Genomic DNA, 27,762 nt, shown 5'->3' with positions numbered 1-27,762 from the left:
ACATATTGGCATCAAACTTTGCATGTGTCATTGTTCCCTTATTCTGACCACACCACATCAATTTCGTATCTGTGCCACCTATTGGTCAAAAGTCATAAACCATTAACTTACATTATCAGTGACTCAATATATGATATTTCAGCCATTTTGCCTAATCTTCTTAAACTGTATAATTGTTAATTGTTGCAGTTGGTCTGACACTCTCAGACTACAATGCATTTTCAGCCTTTTGCTTCAAATCATCTTAAAACGTGATTAATTGCTCATTGCTCCTGTTGATCTGACACTGCCAGCCATTTTGGCATGTCTTGTCTTCTTCTTTGCGCTTGGCCCCGGTATTGCTGCTTGCAGCTATATTTATTATTCATCTTCTTCTTCTTCTTCCGCCACGAAGTCTATGGCAGCCCATAGAACCGTATGGTAAAAAGTTGTGAAATTTGGCACACTCATAGAGGACAGTCTGAAAAGTCACCATAGCAAACTTGGAGTCTCTAACTCAATCCCTCTAGCGCCACCATCAGTCCAAAATTTGACTCATGTTTATGCTAATAACTTTTGAACCATAAGGGCTAGAAACAAAATTCTTTTTTCCTCTGATTCCTTGGCTCAAGACGATTCGATTGCACCCCATGTCGTCATTTTCCGTCATAAAAATTTTCCCGCCATTTTTAATTTTCCGAAAAACCTACTTTTACGAACTCGTCCTAGACGGTTCATCCGATTTGCACGAAAATTGAACCAGATCATCTTCAGACCATGCTGACAAAAAATCTTGCAAATCAAGTTGATTCGTCAAATCATTTGCGATAAACGCGCAAACAAATTTTACGTAGCGGTTGCAAAAACACACTTAAGGCAATATCTCCGCAACGCTTTATCGTATTTAAACCAAACTTGGTACATGTCATCACAAGCATGACTTGAGGCAACATACAGTGTTTCGGCGCAGCGCCACCTACTGGTCCGGAGATACGAAAAATGGCTATTTTTGCTTATAACTTCTGAACTGTTTGTCCAAAAATCATAAAAGTGGTCTCGTTACATTCAGGACGGCATGCCGAGTCGTCTGATATTCAATTTTACCATATCGGCCATTTTGGCTGTCGGCCATTTTGAATTATGTGCTAAAATGCTGTATTTTATGAACACATGAACGGATTGTTACGAAACTCGGTTTGGGTCATCAACACGGAGCCCTGAATGAGCCCAAGAAGTTTCGAAACAGCGCCACCTAGTGGAGAATTTTTTTTTCAAATGCTTATAACTTTAGGTGAGATTGACTTATTTTCATGAGAGTAACTTTTTTTGTCTCCTGAATCCTCGCCGAGTCCAACGATACCACACTTGCCAGGTTTCGGCTTATTATTTGTGCAGCGTAGTAATTTAGCACTTTAAAAACATTAGCTGATATCTTCGAAACCGCTAGTCCGATCGAGACGAAACCAGCATCAGAAGTTCGGAAACATAGGTCGATAGCAACACAACAATGCCCAAATGTCAAAATATTGATAGTAAGGGGGTGTAAAATCCAATCAAAGTCAGGTGTCAGTCATTTTTCATGTGTTTTTTTCATATAAATGTATATAACTCCAAAACTAAACAAGATATTTTCACCAAAATTGACAGACATGTATGGGCTCACTCCAAGGACACATAAAAAAATGATAGGATTGTGCCACTTGGTGGCGCTATAATAGAACAAAACATGAAATTCCCATTGACTACAATGCAGTTTTATGATATAAAATGCTATGCTTCACAAATGAATTGGTGTATCATTACGAAACTTGATATTTGCCATCAGCACCATGCCTTTAAGCTACTTAAACGGTTTCAAAACAGCACCGCCATGTGGTCCATACTTATAATGAAAAGGCCTCTTGAGGCTATATCTCTGCAATGACATATTGACACTATATTGACACTCTGCTTTGATATATTGACACCAATCTTTGCATGTGTCATTGTTCCCTTATTCTGACCACACCACATCAATTTCGTAACTGTGCCACTTATTGGTTGAAAGTGATAAATCATTAAATCATTATTATTGACTGTATTTATCATTTTACAGCTATTTTGCCTAAAATCACCTTAATAGGTCTTTAATTGCTCATTGCTGCCGTTGATCTGACATTGCCAGCATTTTTGGCATGTCTTGTCTTCTTCTTTGCGCTTGGCCCCGGTATTGCTGCTTGCAGCTATATTTCATCTTCTTCTTCTTCCGCCACGAAGTCTATGGCAGCCCATAGAACCGTATGGTAAAAAGTTATGAAATTTGGCACACTAATAGAGGACAGTCTGAAATGTCACCATAGCAAATTTTGAGTCTCTAACTCAATCCCTCTAGCGCCACCATCAGTCCAAAATTAGACTCATGTTTATGCTAATAACTTTTGAACCATAAGGGCTAGAAACGAAATTCTTTTTTCCTCTGATTCCTTGGCTCAAGACATTTCGATTGCACCCTATGACGTCATTTTCCGTCATAATAATTTTCCCGCCATTTTTAATTAACCGAAAAACCTACTTTTGCGAACTCGTCCTAGACGGTTCATCCGATTTGCACGAAAATTGAACCAGATCATCTTCAGACCATGCTGACAAAAAATCTTGCAAATCAAGTTGATTCGTCAAATCATTTGCGATAAACGCGCAAACAAATTTTATGTAGCGGTTGCAAAAGCACTCTTAAGGCAATATCTCCGCAACGCTTTATCGTATTCAAACCAAACTTGGTACATGTCATCACAAGCATGACTTGAGGCAACATGCAGTGTTTCGGCGCAGCGCCACCTACTGGTCCGGAGATACAAAAAATGGCTGTTTTTGCTTATAACTTTTGAACCGTTTGTCCAAAAATCATAAAAGTGGTCTCGTTAGATTCAGGACGGCATGCCGAGTCGTCTGATATTCAATTTTACCATATCGCCCATTTTGGCTGTCGGCCATTTTGAATTATGTGCTAAAATGCTATATTTTACAAATGCATTAGTGTATTGTTACTAAACTCGGTATGTGACTTCCACTCCATGCCCTGAAGGTACTCAAAAAGTTTTGGGGCAGTGCCACCTTGTGGTCAAAAGTTATAACAAACTTGACAAAAATGCTAATAACTTTTTATTTAATTAGCTTAGTATAATGAAACTGGTCATAATACATTCATTGGCTCATGCCGATTCAATTGCACCCTATGACGTCATTTTCGGTCATGATAATTTCCCCGCCATATTTAATTATCCAAAAAACCTACTTTTGCAAACTCGTCCTAGACGGTTTGTCCGATTTGCACGAAAATTGAACCAGATCATCTTCAGACCATGCTGACAAAAAATCTTGCAAATCAAGTTGATTTGTCAAATCGTTTTCGATAAACGCGCACACAAATTTTGCGTAGCGGTTGCAAAAACACTCATAAGCCTATATCTCCACAACGCTTTATCGTATTCAAACCAATCTTGGTATATGTCATCACAAGCATGACCTGAAGCAACATGCAGCGTTTCGGCGCAGCGCCACCTACTGGTCCGGAGATACAAAAAATGGCTATTTTTGCTTATAACTTTTGAACTGTTTGTCCAAAAATCATAAAAGTTGTCTCGTTAGATTCAGGACGGTATTCAGAGTTGTCTGATATTCAATTTTACCATATCGGCCATTTTGGCTCTCTGCCATTTTGAATTATGTGCTAAAATACTATATTTTACAAACGCATTAGTCTATCGTTACGAAACTTGGTATGGGTCTTCCGCACCATGCTTTGAAGGTACTCAAAAAGTTTTGGGGCAGTGCCACCTTGTGGTCAGAGGTTATAACAAAATTTACAAACATGCTAATAACTTTTGATTAAATTAGCCTAGTTTAATGAAACTGGGCATAATACATTTATTGGCTCATGGCGAGAACATAAATACTAATTTTGCCATATTTGGTCAAACATCCTGTCCTCAATGTTCTTATTTGATCAAAACCTACTTTTTCAAACTCATCCTACACCGTTTATCCAATTTCCACCAAAATCGAATCGTATCATCTTCAGACTATGTCAACAAAAAGTTAGGGATTTTGCATCAATAGATGAAACCGTTTTTGTAAACCGCAGTGACGAAGTTGAGCCATGATGCCAAAATGACTCTTGAGGCTGTATCTCTGCAATGCTTTGACATATTGGCATCAAACTTTGCATGTGTCATTGTTCCCTTATTCTGACTACACCACATCAATTTCGTAACTGTGCCACCTATTGGTCAAAAGTGATAAACCATTAACTTATATTATCAGTGACTCTATATATGATATTTCAGCCATTTTGCCTAATCTTCTTAAACTGTATAATTGTTAATTGTTGCAGTTGGTCTGACACTCTCAGACTACAATGCATTTTTCAGCCTTTTGCCTAAAATCATCTTAAAACGTGATTAATTGCTCATTGCTCCAGTTGATCTGACACTGCCAGCCATTTTGGCATGTCTTGTCTTCTTCTTTGCGCTTGGCCCCGGTATTGCTGCTTGCAGCTATATTTCATCTTCTTCTTCTTCTTCTTCTTCTTCTTCCGCCACGAAGTCTATGGCAGCCCATAGAACCGTATGGTAAAAAGTTATGAAATTCGGCACACTTATAGAGGACGGTCTCAAGTGTCTCCATAGCAAGTTTGGAGTCTCTAACTCAATCCCTCTAGCGCCACCATCAGTCCAAAATTTGACTCATGTTTATGCTAATAACTTTTGAACCATAAGGGCTAGAAACAAAATTCTTTTTTCCTCTGATTCCTTGGCTTAAGACGATTCGATTGGACACTATGAAGTCATTTTCCGTCATAAAAATTTTCCCGCCATTTTTAATTTTCCGAAAAACCTACTTTTACGAACTCGTCCTAGACGGTTCATCCGATTTGCACGAAAATTTAACCAGATCATCTTCAGACCATGCTGACAAAAAATCTTGCAAATCAAGTTGATTCGTCAAATCATTTGCGATAAACGCGCAAACAAATTTTACGTAGCGGTTGCAAAAACACACTTAAGGCAATATCTCCGCAACGCTTTATCGTATTCAAACCAAACTTGGTACATTTCATCACAAGCATGACTTGAGGCAACATGCAGCGTTTCGGCGCAACGCCACCTACTGGTCCAGAGATACGAAAAATGGCTATTTTTGCTTATAACTTCTGAACTGTTTGTCCAAAAATCATAAAAGTGGTCTCGTTACATTCAGGACGGCATGCCGAGTCGTCTGATATTCAATTTTACCATATCGGCCATTTTGGCTGTCGGCCATTTTGAATTATGTGCTAAAATGCTGTATTTTATGAACACATGAACGGATTGTTACGAAACTCGGTTTGGGTCATCAACACGGTGCCCTGAATGAGCCCAAGAAGTTTCGAAACAGCGCCACCTAGTGGAGAATTTTTTTTTTCAAATGCTTATAACTTTAGGTGAGATTGACTTATTTTCATGAGAGTAACTTTTTTGTCTCCTGAATCCTCGCCGAGTCCAACGATACCAGACTTGCCAGGTTTCGGCGTATTATTTGTGCAGCGTTGTAATTTAGCACTTTAAAAACATTAGCTGATATCTTCGAAACCACTAGTCCGATCGAGACGAAACCAGCATCAGAAGTTCGGAAACATAGGTCGATAGCTATACAATAATGCCCAAATGTCAAAATATTGATAGTAAGGGGGTGTAAAATCCAATCAAAGTCAGGTGTCAGTCATTTTTCATGTGTTTTTTCATATAAATGTATATAACTCCAAAACTACACAAGATATTTTCACCAAAATTGACACAGACATGTATGGGCTCACTCCAAGGACACATAAAAAAATGATAGGATTGTGCCACTTGGTGGCGCTATAATAGAACAAAACATGAAATTCCCATTGACTACAATGCAGTTTTATGATATAAAATGCTATGCTTCACAAATGATTTGGTGTATCATTACGAAACTTGAAATTGGCCATCAGCACCATGCCTTTAAGCTGCTTAAACGGTTTCAAAACAGCACCGCCATGTGGTCCATACTTATAATGAAAAGGCCTCTTGAGGCTATATCTCTGCAATGACATATTGACACTATATTGACACTCTGCTTTGATATATTGACACCAATCTTTGCATGTGTCATTGTTCCCTTATTCTGACCACACCACATCAATTTCGTAACTGTGCCACCTATTGGTTGAAAGTGATAAATCATTAAATCATTATTATTGACTGTATTTATCATTTTACAGCTATTTTGCCTAAAATCACCTTACTAGGTCTTTAATTGCTCATTGCTGCCGTTGATCTGACATTGCCAGCATTTTTGGCATGTCTTGTCTTCTTCTTTGCGCTTGGCCCCGGTATTGCTGCTTGCAGCTATATTTATTATTCATCTTCTTCTTCTTCTTCTTCTTCCGCCACGAAGTCTATGGCAGCCCATAGAACCGTATGGTAAAAAGTTGTGAAATTTGGCACACTAATAGAGGACAGTCTGACATGTCACCGTAGCAAATTTGGAGTCTCAAACTCAATCCCTCTAGCGCCACCATCAGTCCAAAATTTGACTCATGTTTATGCTAATAACTTTTGAACCATAAGGGCTAGAAACAAAATTCTTTTTTCCTCTGATTCCTTGGCTCAAGACGATTCCATTGCACCATATGACGTCATTTTCCGTAATAAAAATTTTCCTGCCATTTTTAATTTTCCGAAAAACCTACTTTTACGAACTCGTCCTAGACGGTTCCTCCGATTTGCACGAAAATTGAACCAGATCATCTTCAGTCCATGCTGACAAAAAATCTTGCAAATCAAGTTGATTCGTCAAATCATTTGCGATAAACGCGCAAACAAATTTTACGTAGCGGTTGCAAAAACACTCTTAAGGCAATATCTCCGCAACGCTTTATCGTATTCAAACCAAACTTGGTACATGTCATCACAAGCATGACTTGAGGCAACATACAGCGTTTCGGCGCAGTGCCACCGACTGGTCTGGAGATACAAAAAATTGCAATTTTTGCTTATAACTTCTGAACTGTTTGTCCAAAAATCATAAAAGTGGTCTTGTTACATTCAAGACAGCATGCCGAGTCGTCTGATATTCAATTTTACCATATCGGCCATTTTGGCTGTCGGCCATTTTGAATTTTGTCAAAAAATGCTATATTTTACAAATGCATTAGTATATTGTTACTAAACTCGGTATGTGACTTCCTTGCTATGCCTTGAAGGTACTCAAAAAGTTTTAGGGCAGTGCCACCTTGTGGTCAAAAGATATAACAAACTTGACAAAAATGCTAATAACTTTTGATTAAATTAGCCTAGTATATTGAAACTGGTCATAATAGAGTCATTGGCTCATGCCGATTCAATTGCAACCTATGATGTCATTTTCGGTCATGATAATTTCCCCGCCATTTTTAATTTTCCAAAAAACCTACTTTTATGAACTCGTCCTAGACGGTTTGTCCGATTTGCACGAAAATTGAACCAGATCATCTTCAGACCATGCTGACAAAAAATCTTGCAAATCAAGTTGATTTGTCAAATCGTTTTTGATAAACGCGCACACAAATTTTGCGTAGCGGTTGCAAAAACACTCATAAGCCTATATCTCCACAACGCTTTATCGTATTCAAACCAATCTTGGTATATGTCATCACAAGCATGACCTGAAGCAACATGCAGCGTTTCGGCGCAGCGCCACCTACTGGTCCGGAGATACAAAAAATGGCTATTTTTGCTTATAACTTTTGAACTGTTTGTCCAAAAATCATGTCTTCCGCACCATGCTTTGAAGGTACTCAAAACGTTTTGGGGCAGTGCCACCTTGTGGTCAGAGGTTATAACAAAATTTACAAACATGCTAATAACTTTTGATTAAATTAGCCTAGTTTAATGAAACTGGTCATAATACAGTCATTGGCTCATGCCGAGAACAGAGATACTAATTTTTCCATATTTGGTCAAACATCCTGTCCTCAATGTTCTTATTTGATCAAAACCTACTTTTTCAAACTCATCCTAGACCACAATTTCCACCAAAATCGAATCGTATCATCTTCAGACTGTGTCAACAAAAAGTTAGGGATTTTGCATCAATAGATGAAACCGTTTTTGTAAACCGCAGCGACGAAGTTGAGCCATTATGCCAAAATTACTCTTGAGGCTGTATCTCTGCAATGCTTTGACATATTGGCATCAAACTTTGCATGTGTCATTGTTCCGTTATTCTGACCACACCACATCAATTTCGTATCTGTGCCACCTATTGGTCAAAAGTGATAAACCATTAACTTATATTATCAGTGACTCTATATATGATATTTCAGCCATTTTGCCTAATCTTCTTAAACTGTATAATTGTTAATTGTTGCAGTTGGTCTGACACTCTCAGACTACAATGCATTTTCAGCCTTTTGCTTAAAATCATCTTAAAACGTGATTAATTGCTCATTGCTCCAGTTGATCTGACACTGCCAGCCATTTTGGCATGTCTTGTCTTCTTCTTTGCGCTTGGCCCCGGTATTGCTGCTTGCAGCTATATTTAATTTAGTTAATGTTAAGTTCAACATTTTAATAATACATTACTTAAAATACAACTGATTATTGTTAGTTCAGATTTTAATAATGTTAACAAAGAAAAATAACTTCAGTAACAAATGTAGCTATTGTTAATGTTAGTTAATGCATTAACTAATGAGACCTTACTGTAAAGTGTTACATATTGTTCTTTTATAATTCTTTTGTACAATTTTATTTAACTTTATACAATTTTGTGTATTGCTTTATTGTATTTATATGTTCAGAGTTATTTTTGTTATAAGAATTCAAGTGTGTGTCTGGATATACACACACACGTTATTAAACCTGGTATAGTATGACAACACTTTTCAACTTATTATGATAATACCGTATACTGTGATAAACGCTTCAGCAATTAGCGCAACATTACATTTTGATACTGTCACATGACTAGTAACATCTACTTAACACTTGATCAGTCTGTATTTCTCCATCTTCTCGTGTTGACTTGTTTTGTGGTGTTCTGCTGGCTGTAGGTCTACACCAGGTGCTGTTAGCTGTCCTGTTTGCATGGATGCTTATTCAGAGGTAAGTCGTTGTATGTGCAAGTAAGGTAAATAATCATATGCAGTTCATTTAAGCCCAAAGTATTCTTCGTTAGACGCATATGCATTACAACAACTCTGTTGGCAGAATGTTTCGTCATTGCCCAGTGCCCAGCTTTACGAACAATTTACACACAAATTCGTCCTGCTCGTGTTTTATGAATGAGGCTCATTGCGTTTAAAGAGAAAGTATACTTTGGGCTTTATACTGTTAATTCACACCAAAATGAACGTTGTCATTATTTAAGGCCAATTTATACTGCACAACAGATGCCAATATACGACAACAGACACTTCGTCTGGTTTTGCCAGATCAGTGTGTTACGAATGTCTGCGTTGGTTGGAGATTTGTTTTCGCCGATTAAACATGAATTGGTATGGCCATAAATTGGTTGGCGAATGATGTGGTGTTATTTGGCCTTTCTGGATAATTTTGGATAAATTGGGAATCATGATTTATTTTGTTTAAAATCGAGATCACGATTCTCACATGATTCTGAATAGACAACTAAACAAAATAACATGTCATTTACTAGAGGTTCTTACAAAATGTGCAGTCTATTTATATTTTTATTTTCAATGTAATCTGTTTGAATGAATGATTCAATGACTCGCTCATAAAGATTCCTGGATGAATCAGCATTTTAGAACTAATTAATGATTCAATGACAAATACATTTTAAGTCACTTGTCACCACCTACCGGTGTAACATTGTAAATGATTAACAATGTAAGTTATTTTCAAAGGGTGATTTACTCTATTTTGTTCACTACCGTAGACCTCAAACCATAACCCTTTATTCCCAGTACTTGTGTGATCATTTGAATTATTGCAACACAGAAATAATGATGCTGTGTCGTTGAAAAGACTGTCTGTGAGGTGGTTTCATACCTATACATGACAACTGCTCTCTCTTCATCTGTTCTCATCGTTCATTAGCTGGGAAAATAGTTCTGATAGTTGTGGTGTGGACTCTGTTATTCTTGTACATTTAGAACTGTATCTTTATTGTTATACTGTAGTTATCCTTGTTGTCCTTGGTGTGTATGGGTCTTTTAAAGGAGTAGTTCACTTTAAAGCTGCAGTAGGTAACTTTTGTAAAAATGTATTTTTTACATATTTGTTAAACCTGTCATTATGTCCTGACAGTAGAATATGAGACGGATAATCTGTGAAACAATCAAGCTCCTCCCAGTGGTCCTATTGCCATTTGCAGAAATACATCGCTCCCGGTAAGAAACAACCAATCAGAGCCAGGAGGAGTGTCTTAGCAGTGTCAATCAAGCTTGTGTGCGCGCTGATCACACCCCTCTCATGCACAGCGCGTACAGGCGTTCAAATTCAAGATTACCGGTGTACCGCAACTTTGCTTCTGGCAGACAAACAATCCAAACTGCCAATTCCTCGAGTGGCACCTGCTCATAAAATAAAGACCGGTAAACGGAAAAAGACAGTTGACGATGATAAAGACACACAAAAAAAAGAGTTAGATAGAGCCTGAAATAAAACGAGGGTAAATATCGAAGCGGCTTTTCCGAGGTGGAGGGAGCTACATGTCCTGAAAGGATTAAAAACCGATGCAGAGTTAGCCACATTTCTGCTTGACAAGTAAGTCGGAGCCCATTGACTCTGTGTCAAAACTCTAGCGCATAACATACAGATAAAATGTCACGCACTGTGCAAAGCAACTATTGAAACCTCCTAATTCACTGGCTTGTCATGTTGCTGAAATATTGTACTAGAAAACCTTATTTAGCATTACATAGCGATAGAATAATTACTTGCATTCTGTAACGTTAGTTACCGTTAAATTATCTTACTAGCTATTTATTACTTATAGAAATAGTGCAACGTCATATAGCTACATTACATGTATTGCAAAATACGTAATGTTTTGAGGACCAAGTTTGTATTCAAAGTATGTGCAGGCCAAAGTCAATGTAAATCATATTGTTGATGTTTTGTCCATACCAGTGAATGTGCCATAACTATTTATCCGCCGTCATCAGCTGCCTGCTTGCTTACTAGCCTGCGCGTTCACGGCAGGCTCAGTTGTGATGGGGGAGGAGCTGTGGAGGGAGGGCTGTAGCGCAGTAGAGAGCAAGGGGGAGTGACCTATGAGTTGTGCTTGTTCAAATTTTCAGGCTAAGTCAACGTTTTCTAAAAACTCCCTTCTGCAGCTTTAAAATGAAAACTACCCCATGATTTACTCCTATGTGTATGACTTTCTTCTTTCAGATGAACACAATCAGAGTTAAATTAATAAATATCCTGACTCTTCAAAGCTTCATAATGGCAGTGACAGAGTCCATTGAGTTTGAAGCTCAAAAAAGCACGTCCATCCATCATAAACGTACTCCACATGGCTCCGGGGGTTAATAAAGGCCATCTGAAGTGAATTTATGGATTTGTGTAAGAAAAATATCAATATTTAAAACTTTATAAAGTAAAATATTTAGCTTCCGGCGGACCGCCGTCCATATTCAACTTGCGCAGAAAGTGTAACATCTCAAGTTCAAAGCGCTTAGCGTCCTAGTGATACGTCTCGCCAGTTACACTTTTTTCGTAAGTTGAATACGCAAGGTAGTCTGATGGTAGCTAGATATTTTACTTTATAAAGTTTTAAATATGGATATTTTTCTTACAAAACCCCATCGATTCGCTTTAGAAGGTCTTTATTAACCCCGGAGCCGTGTGGATTACTGGATGGATGCACTTTTTTTTTTGAGCTTCAAACTCAATGGCCCCCCGTCACTGCCTTTTATAAAGCGTGAAAGCGTCAGGATATTACGGAAGCCCTAAACGGCCATGGATTACAATTATTTATTTATTTTTTTAATCTAGTTTTCTCTTGATCATAACTTGATGTTCTTGTGATCTCGAGATAACACAAGTAGTTTTCTTGTGATTGTTTCATTCTGAAACACTGCAACATTTTATTTGTGTAATTAACATGTTTAAATTATCAACAGAGCATTCAACAGCTCAAGCGCAGTCAGAGTGCCTTCAGAAGGATGGCAGATTATTGTGTAACTATTCTAAAAATAGTTTAGAGCTGCTTGGATTCAACCCACTTTGTTTTCCTCATTCGTTTGAAATAAAATTACATAATTTGTGTACTTTTGTACTTTGTGTACATCCACTTTTTATGAAAAGTGTTCATGAGTATGATAGGACACGTCAAGTCGGAAGAGCTGAAGTGTGTCAGAAATGACTTTGACCACTTCATAAAGTTTTGTTTAGTAGAAAGCTTTTCTTTAAAGTGAATTTCGTTTTGATTAAAATTAAGATACAATTTATACCGTGTTACATCAACCAATTGCCTGGATTTAATAATTAATAAGCAAATAGGGCAGACAATATATGGAGGCGCTGCGCTTGAACTGGAGCGCGTCTCATAAAGGAACTGACACTCAGCGTATAGGCTACTTGCCTCACAGACATGAGAAATATGTCAATAGAAAGCTTGAAATGTCTTTAAAAATCTTTAAAAACCCATTAAAATGAAAAGAAATGGGCCACTCTCTTATTATGCAATCTGTATGAAATGTGCATTTCTCTCTTGCCTGTTCACTATCGCGGAGATGGCGAGTCTTCAACTTCATCTTTGCAGCTGACACTGACACACAAAACACTAGTTTGTTAATAAACCATTAAAATGTCTCCGTGTGTGTGTGTGTGTGTGTGTGTGTGTGTGAGAAAAAGGTGCTTAGTCGATTAATGGCTTCCTTATTTCACGTATTTTCAAACCAGCATGTTATAAAGGGCATTCTGGGTGGCAGCCAAAGATTTTGTATGGCTAGGTTGACTTGTAGTCTGTTTGGTGCGGAGAGGGTACGGTAATTTAGCCTCATATTTTTTCATAGGGCCCAAAATTGCTAGCGGCGCCCCTGGTTTTACACAGTATCACTGAATTAAATTATAGGCTTCTACACATCTTTATAGGCTATAAATCATATTTCTTATCGATTAGGCTATACATTGTGTGACACAATGTTCTAAACTAACAGTTACTTAGACTTATGATTAAAATGGCGTCTTAAAGATGCACAATAAAGTGCAAACAGAATACAGTGACATCAAAATTAGTTAAACAGTAAGTTTAGTATTAAACCGAACGCTATTGCGGTAGTGAAGCTCTGAGTCGTGCATCTATTGCAGTAGAACGTAACGATAATACAGATACACTTTCAAGCAAACTAATCACATTCAACCATTTAACATTAGTTAAATTAATTCCTTAATGCACACAATACTGCACAAACTATAGCGATCACGAAAGGTCTTCAACACATTCAATGTGGGCTAATATGAACTGTCTAACACAGTAAGGTGATAGGCACCCTATCGTTGTGTAACTTGGAGAAGATTTAAGTCGTGATCACGAGAAAACAAGAGAGAGGAAAAATATTATCCATGGCTGTTTAGGGCTTCCGTAGGATATTTATTCATTAAACTCTGTGTTCATCAGAAAAAAGACTGTCATATACACCTATGGCTTGAGGGTGATTTAAATCATGGGTTAATTTTCATTTTAAAGTGAACTACTCCTTTAAATGACCATTTTGATTTTGGATGAAATTATTTAATTGAACTGCAAATATTTCTTCTAGTCTATACTATGATGTATTTCTCTGGTTAAACAAAACGTCTGACTTTGTAAATTAATCTTTCATCCCATTTCCAGATCATTGACAGCGGTCGGCTAATGGTCTCCACAAAATGCGGCCACCTTTTCTGCAGTCAGTGCATCCGCGACTCTCTCAGCAGAGCTCACAGCTGCCCTACGTGTAGAAAGAAACTCACACAAAAACAATATCACCCAATATATATCTAATGGTAAGACCAATGCATCTCAAGTTCTGCAGTATGTTCTCAAACGGCTGCAAAGCTCCATGTTTTCACTGGCAGTTTCTTATTTTACACATCAGTGCCGATGATATTTGGCACAACAACAAAAAGACATCCTTGTGTGAATGTTGGAACTGAAAGGACACTTGGTCTAGGATTAAGTATTTTTAAATTGTGAATACAAACACTGTTTTGAAGTTCATGGGTATTGGGAATGTATACACTGACATTGAGTAGTCTGGGTTTGAGGTCTTGGCTGCTATAATAATATTTCCCCTTTTTATTTTATAATAATAATTTTTTGTCACACAACTCTGCTCAGTTTTAAGTATTGAGTAAAATGGTTAAAGTTAGGGTCCAGTTTGAAATGGAAAAAATGAGTGACCACCCATCACTGTAGCATATAGTAATGTTAGTTTAGTCTTTAGAACAAAATGGCTCACTGCTGTGGTGGTTTCTATTCTTGTTTTGTGAAATTTGTGATCTTTTAGTGATTGGATAGACAACATTGAGCTCGCCCTCCCCCAGTACCTGTTCTCATTTATTTGGATAGCCTTAGTTACCCGCTTTGTTAGCTTTAACTGTCATTCACAGTTACCTTGTCATTCATGATCTCTTTATTTGATGGGAGTTCATATTTAGATTCATTATTTGTCATCCAATGTATTTTTACATTCAAATTCATTTTCATTAATTTTTGAAGGCACAATGGACTGTGTAAATGTGTCGTTCTGATTGCTCTTTGACCTCAGAAGCGCTTTTAAACCGATCACTTGCTCTTTGGTCAGAGGATTGTTCCTGACAGTGTGTGACCAGGGGGACTAAAGTTAGCAAGGCTTGTTTTCCAACTATACATGTTAAATGTTGATATCTGTATATATTTTCATGTATAAAGGACCTGTAAGTTAAGAGGCGTTAGTATTGTAAAAACCATAACATTTATTTCAATAAACGTTTTGATCACTGATTGTGTACTTTATTTCATGGGGTTTAAGACTTTGATTAACAATGGATTGTTAAAAGAAATTGTACAGACTTCCTCAAACACAACCGTTTCGGTAGCACTATGAAGCCCATACTTATAATGAATGATAGCCTCATTTATACGTAAGTATTACTATTCTATACATATATTTATTAAGACCTATACTGCATTATAAGAACCGTTATAGTTAATTACACCAATTAGTTATCAATGATGTATTTAATGTGTATTGTTTGCATTAGAGGTCATAAATGATGAATTTTGATTTGTAAAAATCTATATCTCCTCAGACATATGCATGGCATTGCTTATAACCGTTTCAAATTATACTTTAAAATTAGGTTGCAGGGTTTTACTAATATTTAACATTAGTAGAAAAAAAAATCCAACAATTTGTATTAATAATTTGTTTTTGTTTTTTGCCCCATTATTTTATTACAGGAATTATTGTTCATTAGTTACATTTACAAATAAACAACTTTTAAAATGTATAATGAGCACAACTTCTTGATTTCTTAACATTTGCTTTAGGAAGATTGCATCCAATGTTCTCACTTAAAGCCATCAATGATGCATTTAAAGAGGTTAGTAACTATTACAATAAGTATTTATGAGGAAAAAAAACAGCTATTACAATATATTAATTTGTTAAATCTAAATTACTAAAGTTTTTGTAACTATAATATAATAACATAGCAATGCAGGCCACATCTTCATAAAGACATTAATGTAACCATACGACTAATACTCAAAAATCAGTGTGTAATGGATTATGAGCATGTGCATGCATGACTTATAAGTAATTTTACAAATAATATAAATGTATTTATAACCGTTCTTATAATGCAGTATAGGTCTTGATGAGTCTTTATGTTTATATGTATAGAATAGTAATACTTATAAGTATAAATGGGGCCAAAATTCATTATAAGCAAGGGCTTCATAGAAAGTGTTCGCACAGTTTTCTCATTCTAGGTAGCTAACAAAAAGATTATCTGTGTTTTCCAAAGCTATAATAATATAATGCATTAATTGATTCTCACTCTTTTAAATATTTTAAATTGTCCTTTCTATAATAGCCTATTGCTTAAATATGTTCAGAAAGTATTCAAGTCAAGAGCAAATACATGTCCTATATGATCTTTTTTTGTGTTTTATTTTTTATGGTTTCATTATTTCAATTTACGATCTCCCTGCAGTTTCTTCACAAATCCTATTTTGGGAAACCCGGGCATAATGTTTAATGCACTTAATTTTGTTGTTGACAAAAAAATTAAATAATTTTATATTTTTATATATTACTGTAGTACAAAACGGTCCTATTCAAATCTATGTGATAAGCGAGTTATGTCAAAAGTAATAAAGCTGTCAGATGCTGTAATAGATTACATTACTAGGTACAGTTTTCATCACGTAATTTGTATTCAGTAATGGACTACAATTTGTAAGTAATCTACTGCACAAATATAAACTTGTTTAGTTAACAATAACACTACCTTGTACAGGTTTCATCTTGACAGTATCAGAAATCACCACAAGATGGCGGCGCGTATTCATAAATGTAAAGTATTATTGATGTCTGGTTTGAAGGATTGATTCTCCTCCAGCTGAGGGCAGTGATGAGCCCGATTTGGATGAGGCTTTTGTTGGATTCATTGTCTATGAAGTACAACACTCACATATTTACATTAGATGAATATGTATTCCAAATGTGCTCAGGATCTGCATAAGAGTATAATGTCACATTTAAAACGTCTTCCAGAATTACACATTAACATGTGCAATCCTCATTTAATGTATGTGGATCTGTCGTCATACTGATGAGAAGGCAGTTGTGAGATATTATTCCAGCTGTCTCTCGAAACCTTTATTTACTGAGGGCCTCCCATGTTAAGACACATTTAGTATGTTTGTAGACTTTAGATAATGCTATCGCTTAGGCCAGGGGAGTGACGGGGTCCGTGGAAAAGTCTAAAAAAAAACCATGAAAATAATAATTAAATAAATAAATGAATAAGATTAAAATAAGTTATTAAATATTAAATTAACATACGATAAAAAATATATATACGATACTGTATACAAAATAAATAATACAATTAAAATAAGTAAAAAAAAAAATTTGCTTAATTTATTATAAATTTAATTCATTTCTTATTTCTAAATTAGTTTAAAGTCTAGAGAGAAAAAAAAATAAAAAAATAAAATTAGATTAAACAAATAAATAAATGATAAAATGTATGTGAAAAATTCGAGAGAAAATCATGAAAAATGTAAATAAGTAAATAAATGAGATTTATTAAATATTTAATTAACATGATAAAACATATAAAAATAAATAATAAAATTAACAAGTCAATAAATAAATTTGCTTAATTTATTATACATTTATTTCTTATTTCTAAATTTGCTTAAGTCTAGATTTAAAAAAAAATGTGTGTGTGTGTGTGTGTGTGTGTGTGTGTGTGTGTGTGTGTGTGTGTGTGTGTGTGTGTGTGAGCCTAGATATTATAATATGACTATAATAATATAAAAATAAGTACATTTTAATTGAACATTCATTTAAGCTAATTTACTTTTAATATTATTATTATTATATTTATATTTTTACAGTTTTTTACAGTTTTACTCTAGGCTTTCTCACATATATTTATTTGATCATTTTTCACATTTTTAGCATATGTTAATTTAACATTCAATCATTTATTTATTAGTTTAATCTAATTCATTATTATTATTATTTTTCTCTAGACTTTTAAGCAAATTTAGAAATAAGAAAATTACATTTATAATAAATTAAGCAATGTATTTATGTACTTATTTAAATTGTATTGTTTAATGTTTAATAATTTATTTATATTTACTTATTTTAATATTATACAATAAAAATAAATAAGTGATTAAAATTTAAATTAACATAATTTAACATAATACAATGTCAAAAAATTAATTAGATTAAAATAAATTAATAAAACATTTGATTATAATAATCAAATTTGTATTCATTCATTCATTCATTTTAATTTAATTTATATAGTGTGTGTGTGTGTGTTAATTTTACATTTAATCACTTATTTATTTCACACAATCAAATTATATTGAAATAAACAAATAAATGATACATTTAACATAACATTGTCTTATATGTATTTTAAATTAAACAGCAAATGTTTTTATTTTATATAGAATGTAAAATGTAATATCTTAATATTAGTAATAAATTGTTATTGTTGTTATTATTATTCTGAAAGAGTTAAACAGTGAGAGTGAATTGGCTCGCTGCGATTGGTCTAAAGTTGGCCGTAGGGCTGGACCGTCTCACACTCCTCAAGTGTGTGTGTTGCGTGTGTCTGGACTTCGAAATATTTAGTTAACGGTATTTCAAACAACGTTTTGACACAATTTTTGGTGCTGTAAATAATTTGTCTTGTGTGTTTTTGTTATCTGGAGAATCTATGGAGGGGAAGTCGGTGTGATTTGAAGTGCAGCGCGGTGACTGTCAAATACAGAAGTTTACGGCGATCGATCAGCGCGTGTGTTAAAAAGTGTCGTGCGCGAAAACACATGACGCCAGAGCGTTCAGGAATACAGTTGCGCGTGATAATTAAACCGATTGAATTGGCTGGATCCAGTGTTGCGTGCGTGAGGATCACTGATGGAGCGCCCAGTGTGCATATAGGCACGATTTGTCTGGAGTGTTTTAGCAGGATGTAAGCATGATATTTCATCTTTCAGTCGCGAGGAACAGATTCATGACCGTATTCAGCTTTTGGTAAGTCTTTTATTTTTGACTTGAAATATTTTATTGCATGTTTCATGCTTTAAAATAAACCAAACTGCTTTTTATGCTCATGTACTGGTTATTGCATGCATCCAATATCTTAATGCTGCGAGTTCTTCTGTGTTGTGATACAATTATTTCACCTGAAGTTGTGTTATTGCACTGGTGTTTTAGAGTAATTCAACTCATTAACAGGTTTATTTCTTTCATAGATTGAAGAACCAGAGAACTTTAATAGGGACAGCATGGAACTCTTTTGGATTGTTTTCTTCATTTTTGACATTATTTTCATAACAGACTGCGCTAGAGGTGAGTAAATGTATATATTGCCCTTGTAAAATGTCTGAAATTGTAAAATGTGTGACATTTTTTTACAGCAAACTCGCTGTAAACTGGTGTAAATACATGTCAAAGAATTTAAATTCTTATGTTTTAATCATTTTATGTTTTAATAATCTTGGAAAGGCCTATTAATGAACAGTTTAGAAGTAATTTTGTCACTACAGGTTGAGTCAAAATATAGTTGTTTTAGTAAATAGTGTAACAAAAATAGTTAAAACTTTACAATAAGGTTGTATTAGTTAACATTAGTTAATGCATTAGTTAACATGAACTAACCATGAACAACACCTCTGTTCAGCATTAGTTAATCTTTGTTAACGTTAGTTCATAAAAATCCAGCTGTTCATGGTTTGTGCATGTTAGTTCACAGTGCATTAACTAATGTTACCAAGATTTTAATAATGCATTAGTAAATGTTGAAATTAACATTAACAAAGATAAATAAATGGTTTATAAGCGCAGTTTATTATTAGTTCATGTTAACTGTAGTTTACTAATGTTAACTAATGAACCTTATTGTAAAGTGTTACCCAAGAAAGGTAACACACTTGGCAGGTATCAAAACTTTAATCAATTCATCAGGTAATGTGCTTTAAAAATTATCAAAAATATTCACTTTAATGTTCATAGATTGGTGAGAATTATTTATTATTGATTTTATTCTTATTATTTTCAACCTTAATGTGACTTTATGGTTCTTTATTTGATGTTAGATTTAACTGCAGTATGTTTGGTATTATGTTCAGTTTGGAAAAAGAAAATAAACCATATTCAAGGTTCAGTTCAGCTTGTGTATGACTCATTAAAAAGATGTATTATAACTGGATTTAAAACTGGCCTGAAATGGCCTGAAAACGTATAAATTCAGTCGAGTTGAAATGAAACTGTCCTGGACTTTAAAGGATTCCTTTTTAACTTGTCTATTGAGTTCAGGAGCAGATTGGGAGCTTGAGACTTTCAGGTTGTGTCACTGGTATTGTTTGTTGAATGCAGTCCTCTTGCATTAGCCGTTCTCCGGTCTTCCTTTTGGACTTAAATGAACCATCATTTCCATTCAGAATGGGCTGAATGGGGGCCGGGGCCGCTGATGGGCAGATAGTACAGCTCACTGCCTCCACTCCATCAGGGCTGCATGTGAAGCGTGATGGAGTCTCCCTTTTGCGTTAGCGTACACCTCAGACTCAACAGCCTGTCACCGGAGCTGGAGAGGGAGAGAGAGAGAGAGAGAGAGGCCGAGCGACGTCTGTGCAGATTGCATCTGTGAGGGGCCCTGAACAATGTGGCATTCACGGTCACATAGCCCTGGCCTTCACAGAGTCGCTTAGCCAAAAGTAAACAGAAATGCAGAAAGCAATGTGATTAGATTAGCCAATTATGTTTGTTTGCTGTGCAATACCTAAGGTGTGCCTCCTGAGCTAGAAAGATTTGTGTTTGTAAGCATACACAGACAATTGGCCGCCATGATTTTATTTGAGCTCAAAGCAAAAACGTTAAAGGGGCATAACACACATAGTTTCTGCCAGTCTCATGTTAATCTCAAGTACCTATAGAACCTTTTTCAGTTAGTAAACATTGTGACGTTTTTTAGTGGGCGGAGCTTAACTGGAGGCAGAACGATTCCCCTGATCGCTTCACTAACGCTAGCCAGCAAGTTTTTTTAAGGTGAGCTTGTTTATAAACAATGACTGGAGTAATTGTATCTGAATATGTAAGGTCACTCTCTGTCTGGGACCGTGACTGTTATTTTAAAAAGTTAACCTTAACGGATGGAACCAGATTGACCGACCAGTACACGCTCACTCAATGGACGATCTGACAGCATTACCTCTGGTTGAGCCATTACACCCAGGGCCGGCTCGCGGCATAGGCAGAATAGGCAAATGCTTATTTTTACCTTAAACTTTATGCAAGCAGCTGTTCTGGGTACTCCGTGTGATTTTATAAAAAATCATGCCCGTTTTTTATAAACACAAATAGCTTTTTTTAGTAGCCTAATGTTTTTACTCTACAGTTTTAAAGCCGCACTAGGTAACTTTTGCTCTCGGGCTCCCCCTACAGTTGTGAAACAGTATTGTCCTCTACTACTGTCGTAAACGGTCACTCTACATCAGGGGATGCATCGCACGTGCATATGTTGACATGACAACTATGATAGCCCTGAACACTGCAGGAGTTCACATGCAGGTGTTCTGCTTGCGTCTCGTGTGAAATGTCTTCATCCCAGTTACAGTGGCATATGTTTCAGCATGTCATATGAATACAATTTCATGGGTTTTATTTTTTTCAAACGCCAAATGATCGCGATGCTCACGTTTACAAGCCAGCGTCATTATAGTAGCCTGGTCTATTGGTTCCCGTTTTACAGAATCTATATGATACTTCAATTCAATGTTTGAGTGGTAATAACCATATATCGTCAATATTATAATATCAAGCTACCATAGATGAATCTGCAAATTCGAAAAATCGATTTGCATTAAAGCTTGAGGAAAGACAAATAAACCAATATCACAGACATGTTAGGTATCCTAAAATATGATTTTGTATGTATTACGTATTTACTTGCAAGAATGTAGCCCCTCCTCCTTCAACTCACGCCAACGAGCAAACGCTGGCCCAATGTTGATCCTCGTCCTGCCTTTAATCCCATCACTTTCTCGTTTTCTCTTTTTGCTTTCCTCAGACAAAACCTTTGCTTTCTTATTTTTCTGTGCTGCTTCGGCCATGACTATAACATTCGGCAAACAAATGATTTGCGAGCGATTTTTTCACGCACGTCCGAATTTAAGGAAGTGGGGATGGTGGTGGAAGTGACGTATATGCCGTAAAGCAGTCTAATTTTGTAGTTCTTTTTGTTCTCGGGTTACTACCCGAAACCCGAAGTTTAAAAGTACGATTAAAAACGATACAGACCCCGTCAGGCTATGGCAGACGTGTCATTCAACCTATTGTAAGTCGATGTATCATCACAAGAGTTTTGAAAATATATTATGAAGGTTGAAAAGTTACCTAGTGCTGCTTTAAGGGGATATATGGCATTTTTAAAATGTATTTGCCGAAATTAGTAATGATATTTATATGCAGGTTTATTTAAAATAGCAATTTTTTTTGTAAAATTAAATATCAAAATTTCTCAGTTTAGGCTACTTCATGGTGAAAACATGAATGTGCATAGTTTAGATCATTAGATGCCTATAACTATGTGCTAAATGAACACGTACAAGACTTAAAATACAAAGATTTAACAGATGAGTTAAAGCGCCTGGTCTAGCCAGCGCCTGGTCACTCCAGTCCGCTCGTTTTATTGCGTTTAACCACAGCTGTTGTGGTGTTTTTGTCTGGCAGTAGTAGCAGGTATGTGGTAAAATTTCTATTTGGAGCCTGTACTCTGTCGATTCTGGCACCCAAAAACACAACAAGATGACATTTTGAGCTCCGACTCTGTGCTGGTTTGTATTGGCCGCCTCCAGTTTTTCCTTTGTTTTGCCTCCAGCTAACGCCGTGACGTGATTGTGACATCGGCGCAAAAAGAGTCTATAGAGTAGTATTTCATCCTTCATATCTCCGAAGAGCCTTTAGTTTTATCATATTTATAAAATATAGATAAGCTGTACCGATTCTTTCCGAAAACAGCCGAACTCTTGAAGGCATGCTGTAGGCCGAGCTAAAGAATCTTGAGCACACACACACATCATGGCATTATCCCTGGATAACTTTTGATTCAATATACGTATACTATACGTTTGTGTTGTTTACATTATATGCACTTACCAACTGCATTATATGCAGTTTGCCAACAAAACACAGACATTTGATGCAGTCTCACTCACCGCCTGTGGTTTCGACTCATGACCGGGAACAAACAAACAAACACACATGCAGAACTCCGGAAAAACAAACTGCATCCACTGTTTCCTTAACACTGGGTTATTTGTGAAGCTGAACAAGGTTATCTTTCCCTCACAACCAAAAATACACTTCTTTAGTGACATTGTTGGTTTCGTGGTCTAAAAACAAAATGACAGTCCTGCCTACTGCTCCCGTAATCCGAACGAAGCTCTTTGATGAATGCGCTCCTGCTCTTGCTCTGGCTGATGTGTGTGTGTGTGTGTGTGTGTGTGTGTGTGTGTGTGTGTGTGTGTGTGTGTGCGCACATGCTCATCCGGGAGAAGTGCCCATGCAAGCAATTCTGCCCCTTTATGACGTCATATTGCCATATTCGGAAAAAAAAACTTTCAGAAACTCGAATCCTGAAGAAGTGTATTTGGCACAGAAAAACTTTTTTTTTTTGTCCATGTTTAGCATGAGCATCTAACTCTTTAACAGTGTAAATAAGTCAGAATGCATGAAATCGTATTAGACCCCCCCCACAACCATTTAAATACTGAACCATCTGACAGAAGTGATATACATTTTGTACTCTGTTTCTGTACTACTGTATATTACAACTCATACAGCTACATCTTAACTTGGGACCAATATTGTAACGTCAACATGAAATGGCATTCGCAATCCATCTAGAATTGGCGAAGGTTTGGTGATATCAGCCGGACAAAAAAATTGGGTTTTATTGGTGATATCTGTCGATTTCATTCAGATAAAAAAGGACACTTTTTTTTTCCTCCGCCATTTTCTTTGGAATAATGTGCACTGATGAATCCTACACAATAAAGCCTTCAACACTCATTAAGAAAGTAAATTATTTCGAATTCCGACGTTAAAGGTTTCTTTAGCATTTTCCACTTTTATTTGATTTACATGATTGGAATAATATTAGGACAGTACTCAAGTTATTTGGGAATGATAGTGCAGGACAAGTGGAGTAAGATTCCTCTGTGAGGGGAGTTAGATGACAAATATTTTCCATTGTTAAAGGTAGTGTAGTTTGTGCAGCGCCTTCCAAAGAAACTTTACACAATTGTTTACGGGTCCAGGCATCTTGAGAATTAACATCCGAGTCCGTCCACTAGCTGCTTGTTCCAGCTGGTGATTTTAAATGTATGTAAATGCAACGTGCCTCCAAACCCATCTGACTCACTTTCGACCTGTTCGCCTGCCAGAGTTTTACAATCCCATGTGGAATTTCAACAATTTGTCCACAGGAAAAATTTTAAAGTGTGCAGTTTATATGATGCAATTGCCTTGTAGCTTGAATGGATATCATTGTGTGCAAGACACTGGGAGACTGTAATTAAGACCCTCAAGCCTGGTTAGTTACAGCTTCCCAGTTTTTGTTTTCTCAAATGATATCAACATGAATTATGTCCTCTGAAAGAGATAACTTCAACATTTGCTCATATGATACAAAAATATCTTTGTGTGCACTTGCCAAAACAATGCCGAAATTGGTGTTCATGTTTTTACTGAAGAATTGGGCTTGTGTGTGGGTATTTTTAGTAGGGAAGAAGAGAGTTTCATGGATAGTAGAAGAGTGTTTTGGAAACATATGGTGGGGGCAGAGCTCTGAAGATGGGCTGAAGTGTTTGTAGGCACACGCTGATTTGTTTACACTGATGTAGACCACCCTTGAAGCATATGTCGATACTCACTGAGATGTGTGGATCCGAAATCTCAATGGAGCAAAATAAACACCCTTATGAACTCGGATCTGATGGACATTAAATCTGCATCTCTGGGGAAAAAAATACCAAGAAAAACTAGTCACAAACCAAGAGGAAGAGCTTGATTTGTTTTCCTGACCTCCCCTTCCCCGTTCAATTTCTCTTCTTCTTTTTTTTTTACCTTTTCCTTTTTTCCACCTCATGGTTTATCACCAGCAAAACGTCCAGGAAGTTAATTTACTGTGCGTCACAGTTGGTAGCTCCATTCATCCCACTTAAATGTGTGCCAAAACAGTGGAAGGGTTGATTATTATCAGTTTTCTTTTATCCTCAAACTTCCTCCTGTTGTGCAGCATGGGCTAAGGTCTACACCAAAGTGCAGTCACTAGTACCAATTAGATGGTTGGATGCATGGTTTATCGTGAGGATAAATGGTTTAAGTAAAGAAGGCTGTAAATCTTTTTTCCATTGAGGAAGACTCAAAGAATGGTTGTTAAGTGGGCCCAATAAAGTAGCTATTCAAGTCAAATGGTGTTTACATAGTGGCCATTTTTGTGTCACCTACTCCCATTTGCGATAGACGACAGAGAGAGAGATGTGAGAGATTCTTTTATAATGAGGCGGAAAAATGGTTGGGTGAACATTTGCTTTACCATGACACAAACCTTATATAACAGACCGTGAAAAAACTCAAACACCTTCAGATCCAATTGAAATAGATGTTGGTTGGGCACAACTCATTTTAATGTATTCTTAAATATACAGCTCTTTTGAAATTCAAACGTATATCAGTCAATTACTGACCATTTTAGTCAGTTATTTACTAAAACTTTTAGTAAGACTTTTTTTAAAGATACTTTTACTCAGCAAAAATGCATGAAATTGTTCAAAAAAGACAGGAAAGACATTTATATTATTTTTATTTTAAATAAATGCTGTTCTTTTGAACTCCACAAAAATATGAAGCAGCCCAACTGTTTTCAACATTGATAATACCTAGAAATGTTTATTGATCATCATATCAGAATGATTTCTAAAGGATCGTGTGACACTGAAGACTGAAGTAATGATCCTGAAAATTCAGCTTTGATAACAGCAATAAATTGCATTTTAAAATGTATTACAATAGGAAAAGAATATTTCACTAAATTACTGTTTTTACTGTATTTTAAAAAATGCAGCCTTGGTGAGCAAAAGAGTCTTTTCCCCAAAAAAACATTTTAAAAATAAATTACTTCTACTTTAAAAAGACCCTAAAATTTTGAATAGGAATATATATACATCATTAGTAGTTTATCATAGTATATCATAAGCAATCGTGAGAATTGCAATTATTTATTTTACACACTTATTTACTCAAAAAAATGCACAAAAAATATTTAAAATAAATTTTCAGTGCTTTAGATTGTGGATGCTATTTATCTCTGTTAACCAGCAATGGGTAGCAATTGATGCCAATCATCTCAAAATGGCCTAATTTTGGTCGGACCAATATGTCGATCTATCAATAGTTTGAATATTGTCTGGCTGGATTATTTGGATGTGGATTATTTGGATGATTCAGACAGCGCTGGAGGATTTTGTTATTATATTACGATTGATCTGTATCACTGGCTAATGTGATTTTGATTAGGCCATAAAAAAGACCAAAAGGGTCATGGGATGAGTAGCATATGGTGACTCTTACGGTGGCTAATAGAGGTTCACAGATCCTGTTGTTCAGGTTGGGAGTTCCTTCTCTGGCCTTGGCGCCTTACAGTGCCTGGATGCTGGTGCGGGATCTTGTTACTCGATGGGGGAGGTGCTCGTAATGATGGGAGTGTGAAAAGAGGAAAAACAGCCCAATTTGAATTGGGGGTTGCACAAACTTTTAGCTAAATGTGTGACTAGAAGAATGAGTCCGCCGAGCAGTTGTGCCCATCAGGGTTAGGAATTAACTTTTCCATTAAAGGGATAGTTTACCCCAAAATTTAAATTTGATGTTTATCTGCTTACCCCAGGGCATCCAAGATATAGGTGACTTTGTTTCTTCAGTAGAACACAAATTAAGATGTTTAACTCTGACCGTTGCAGTCTGTCAGTCGTATAATGCATGTGAATGGTAACATGCATCAATGAAAAAAAACATGCACAGACAAATCCATATTAAACCCTGCGGCTCGTGATGACACATTGATGTCTTAAGACACGAAACGACCGGTTTGTGCGAGAAACCAAACCGTTTTTATATCATTTTTTACCTGTAATACACCACTATGTCCAACACTTCCGTAAGTACATTTAACATTCAACCATTTCCAATCAGTCAGAATACTATAGACTGTTACCATTAAAATTTGATCAACATGTCATCTTTACACTGAAAAGCTGCATCTGACATGGCATTTATGGTTAATGCTGTATTTAAACAATAACTCTATAATGTACATAGCCATTACAGGTTGGGGTTGTCTGCACAGACAAAACAAGTTAAGAATTGTTTATGAATTCGTTTATTGCTTTTTACACATTAGAAAAGCACGATTTCAAGTTGGTTATTTTAGTAGCATGAAAAACAAAATGGTAATTTAAAGGAGTAGTTCACTTTAAAATGAAAATTACCCTATGATTTACTCACCCTCAAGCCATCCTAGGTGTATATGACTTTCTTCTTTCTGATGAACACAATCAGAGTTAAATTAATAAATATCCTGACTCTTCCAAGCTTTATAATGGCAGTGACGGGGTCCATTGAGTTTGAAGCTCAAAAAAGCACATCCATCCATCATAAATGTACTCCACACGGCTCCGGGGGTTAATAAAGGCCATCTGAAGCAAATCGATGAGGTTTTGTTAGAAAAATATACATATTTAAAACTTTATAAAGTAAAATATCTAGCTTCCGTCAGACCACCTTCTGTATTCAACTCACGCAGAAAGTTTAACGCCTCTTACAGTTCAAAACGCTTAGAGTTCTAGTGATGAGAAAGAAAGAAAAGTGAAGTGACGTGTGGCCAAGCATGGTGACCCATACTTGGAATTTGTGCTCTGCATTTAACCCATCCAAGTGCACACTCACAGTAGTGAACACACACACCGTGAACACACACCCAGAGCAGTGGGCAGCCATATTGC

At 36.1% G+C, this 27,762-nt stretch overlaps 2 protein-coding genes across 3 annotated transcripts in view; both read left to right on the top strand.

Annotated features, from left to right (window-relative positions):
* The window catches only part of rnf4 (ring finger protein 4), a 97,465-nt gene extending 82,520 nt beyond the window's left edge, over positions 1–14,945 (top strand). For both annotated transcript variants that reach the window (XM_079839752.1, XM_079839751.1), the window contains 2 exons: positions 9,059–9,110; positions 13,816–14,945. In XM_079839752.1, the coding sequence (XP_079695878.1) occupies positions 9,059–9,110; positions 13,816–13,965 (202 nt within the window). In that variant the 3' untranslated portion in view covers positions 13,966–14,945. The remainder of the gene's footprint in view (positions 1–9,058; positions 9,111–13,815) is intronic.
* A 3,306-nt stretch (positions 14,946–18,251) lies between these two features.
* Positions 18,252–27,762, top strand: part of fgfrl1a (fibroblast growth factor receptor like 1a) — a 102,308-nt gene continuing 92,797 nt past the window's right edge. The window contains exons 1-2 of the mRNA XM_079839804.1: positions 18,252–18,736; positions 18,958–19,054. Coding sequence (XP_079695930.1) covers positions 18,991–19,054 — 64 coding nt within the window. The 5' untranslated portion in view covers positions 18,252–18,736; positions 18,958–18,990. The remainder of the gene's footprint in view (positions 18,737–18,957; positions 19,055–27,762) is intronic.

This window comes from Gobio gobio, assembly GCF_949357685.1.
Source record: "Gobio gobio genome assembly, chromosome: 16".
Classification (NCBI taxonomy): domain Eukaryota; kingdom Metazoa; phylum Chordata; class Actinopteri; order Cypriniformes; family Gobionidae; genus Gobio; species Gobio gobio.
The sequence above is the reverse complement of the archived record's forward strand: the minus strand, read 5'-3'. Positions and strand labels throughout refer to the sequence as shown.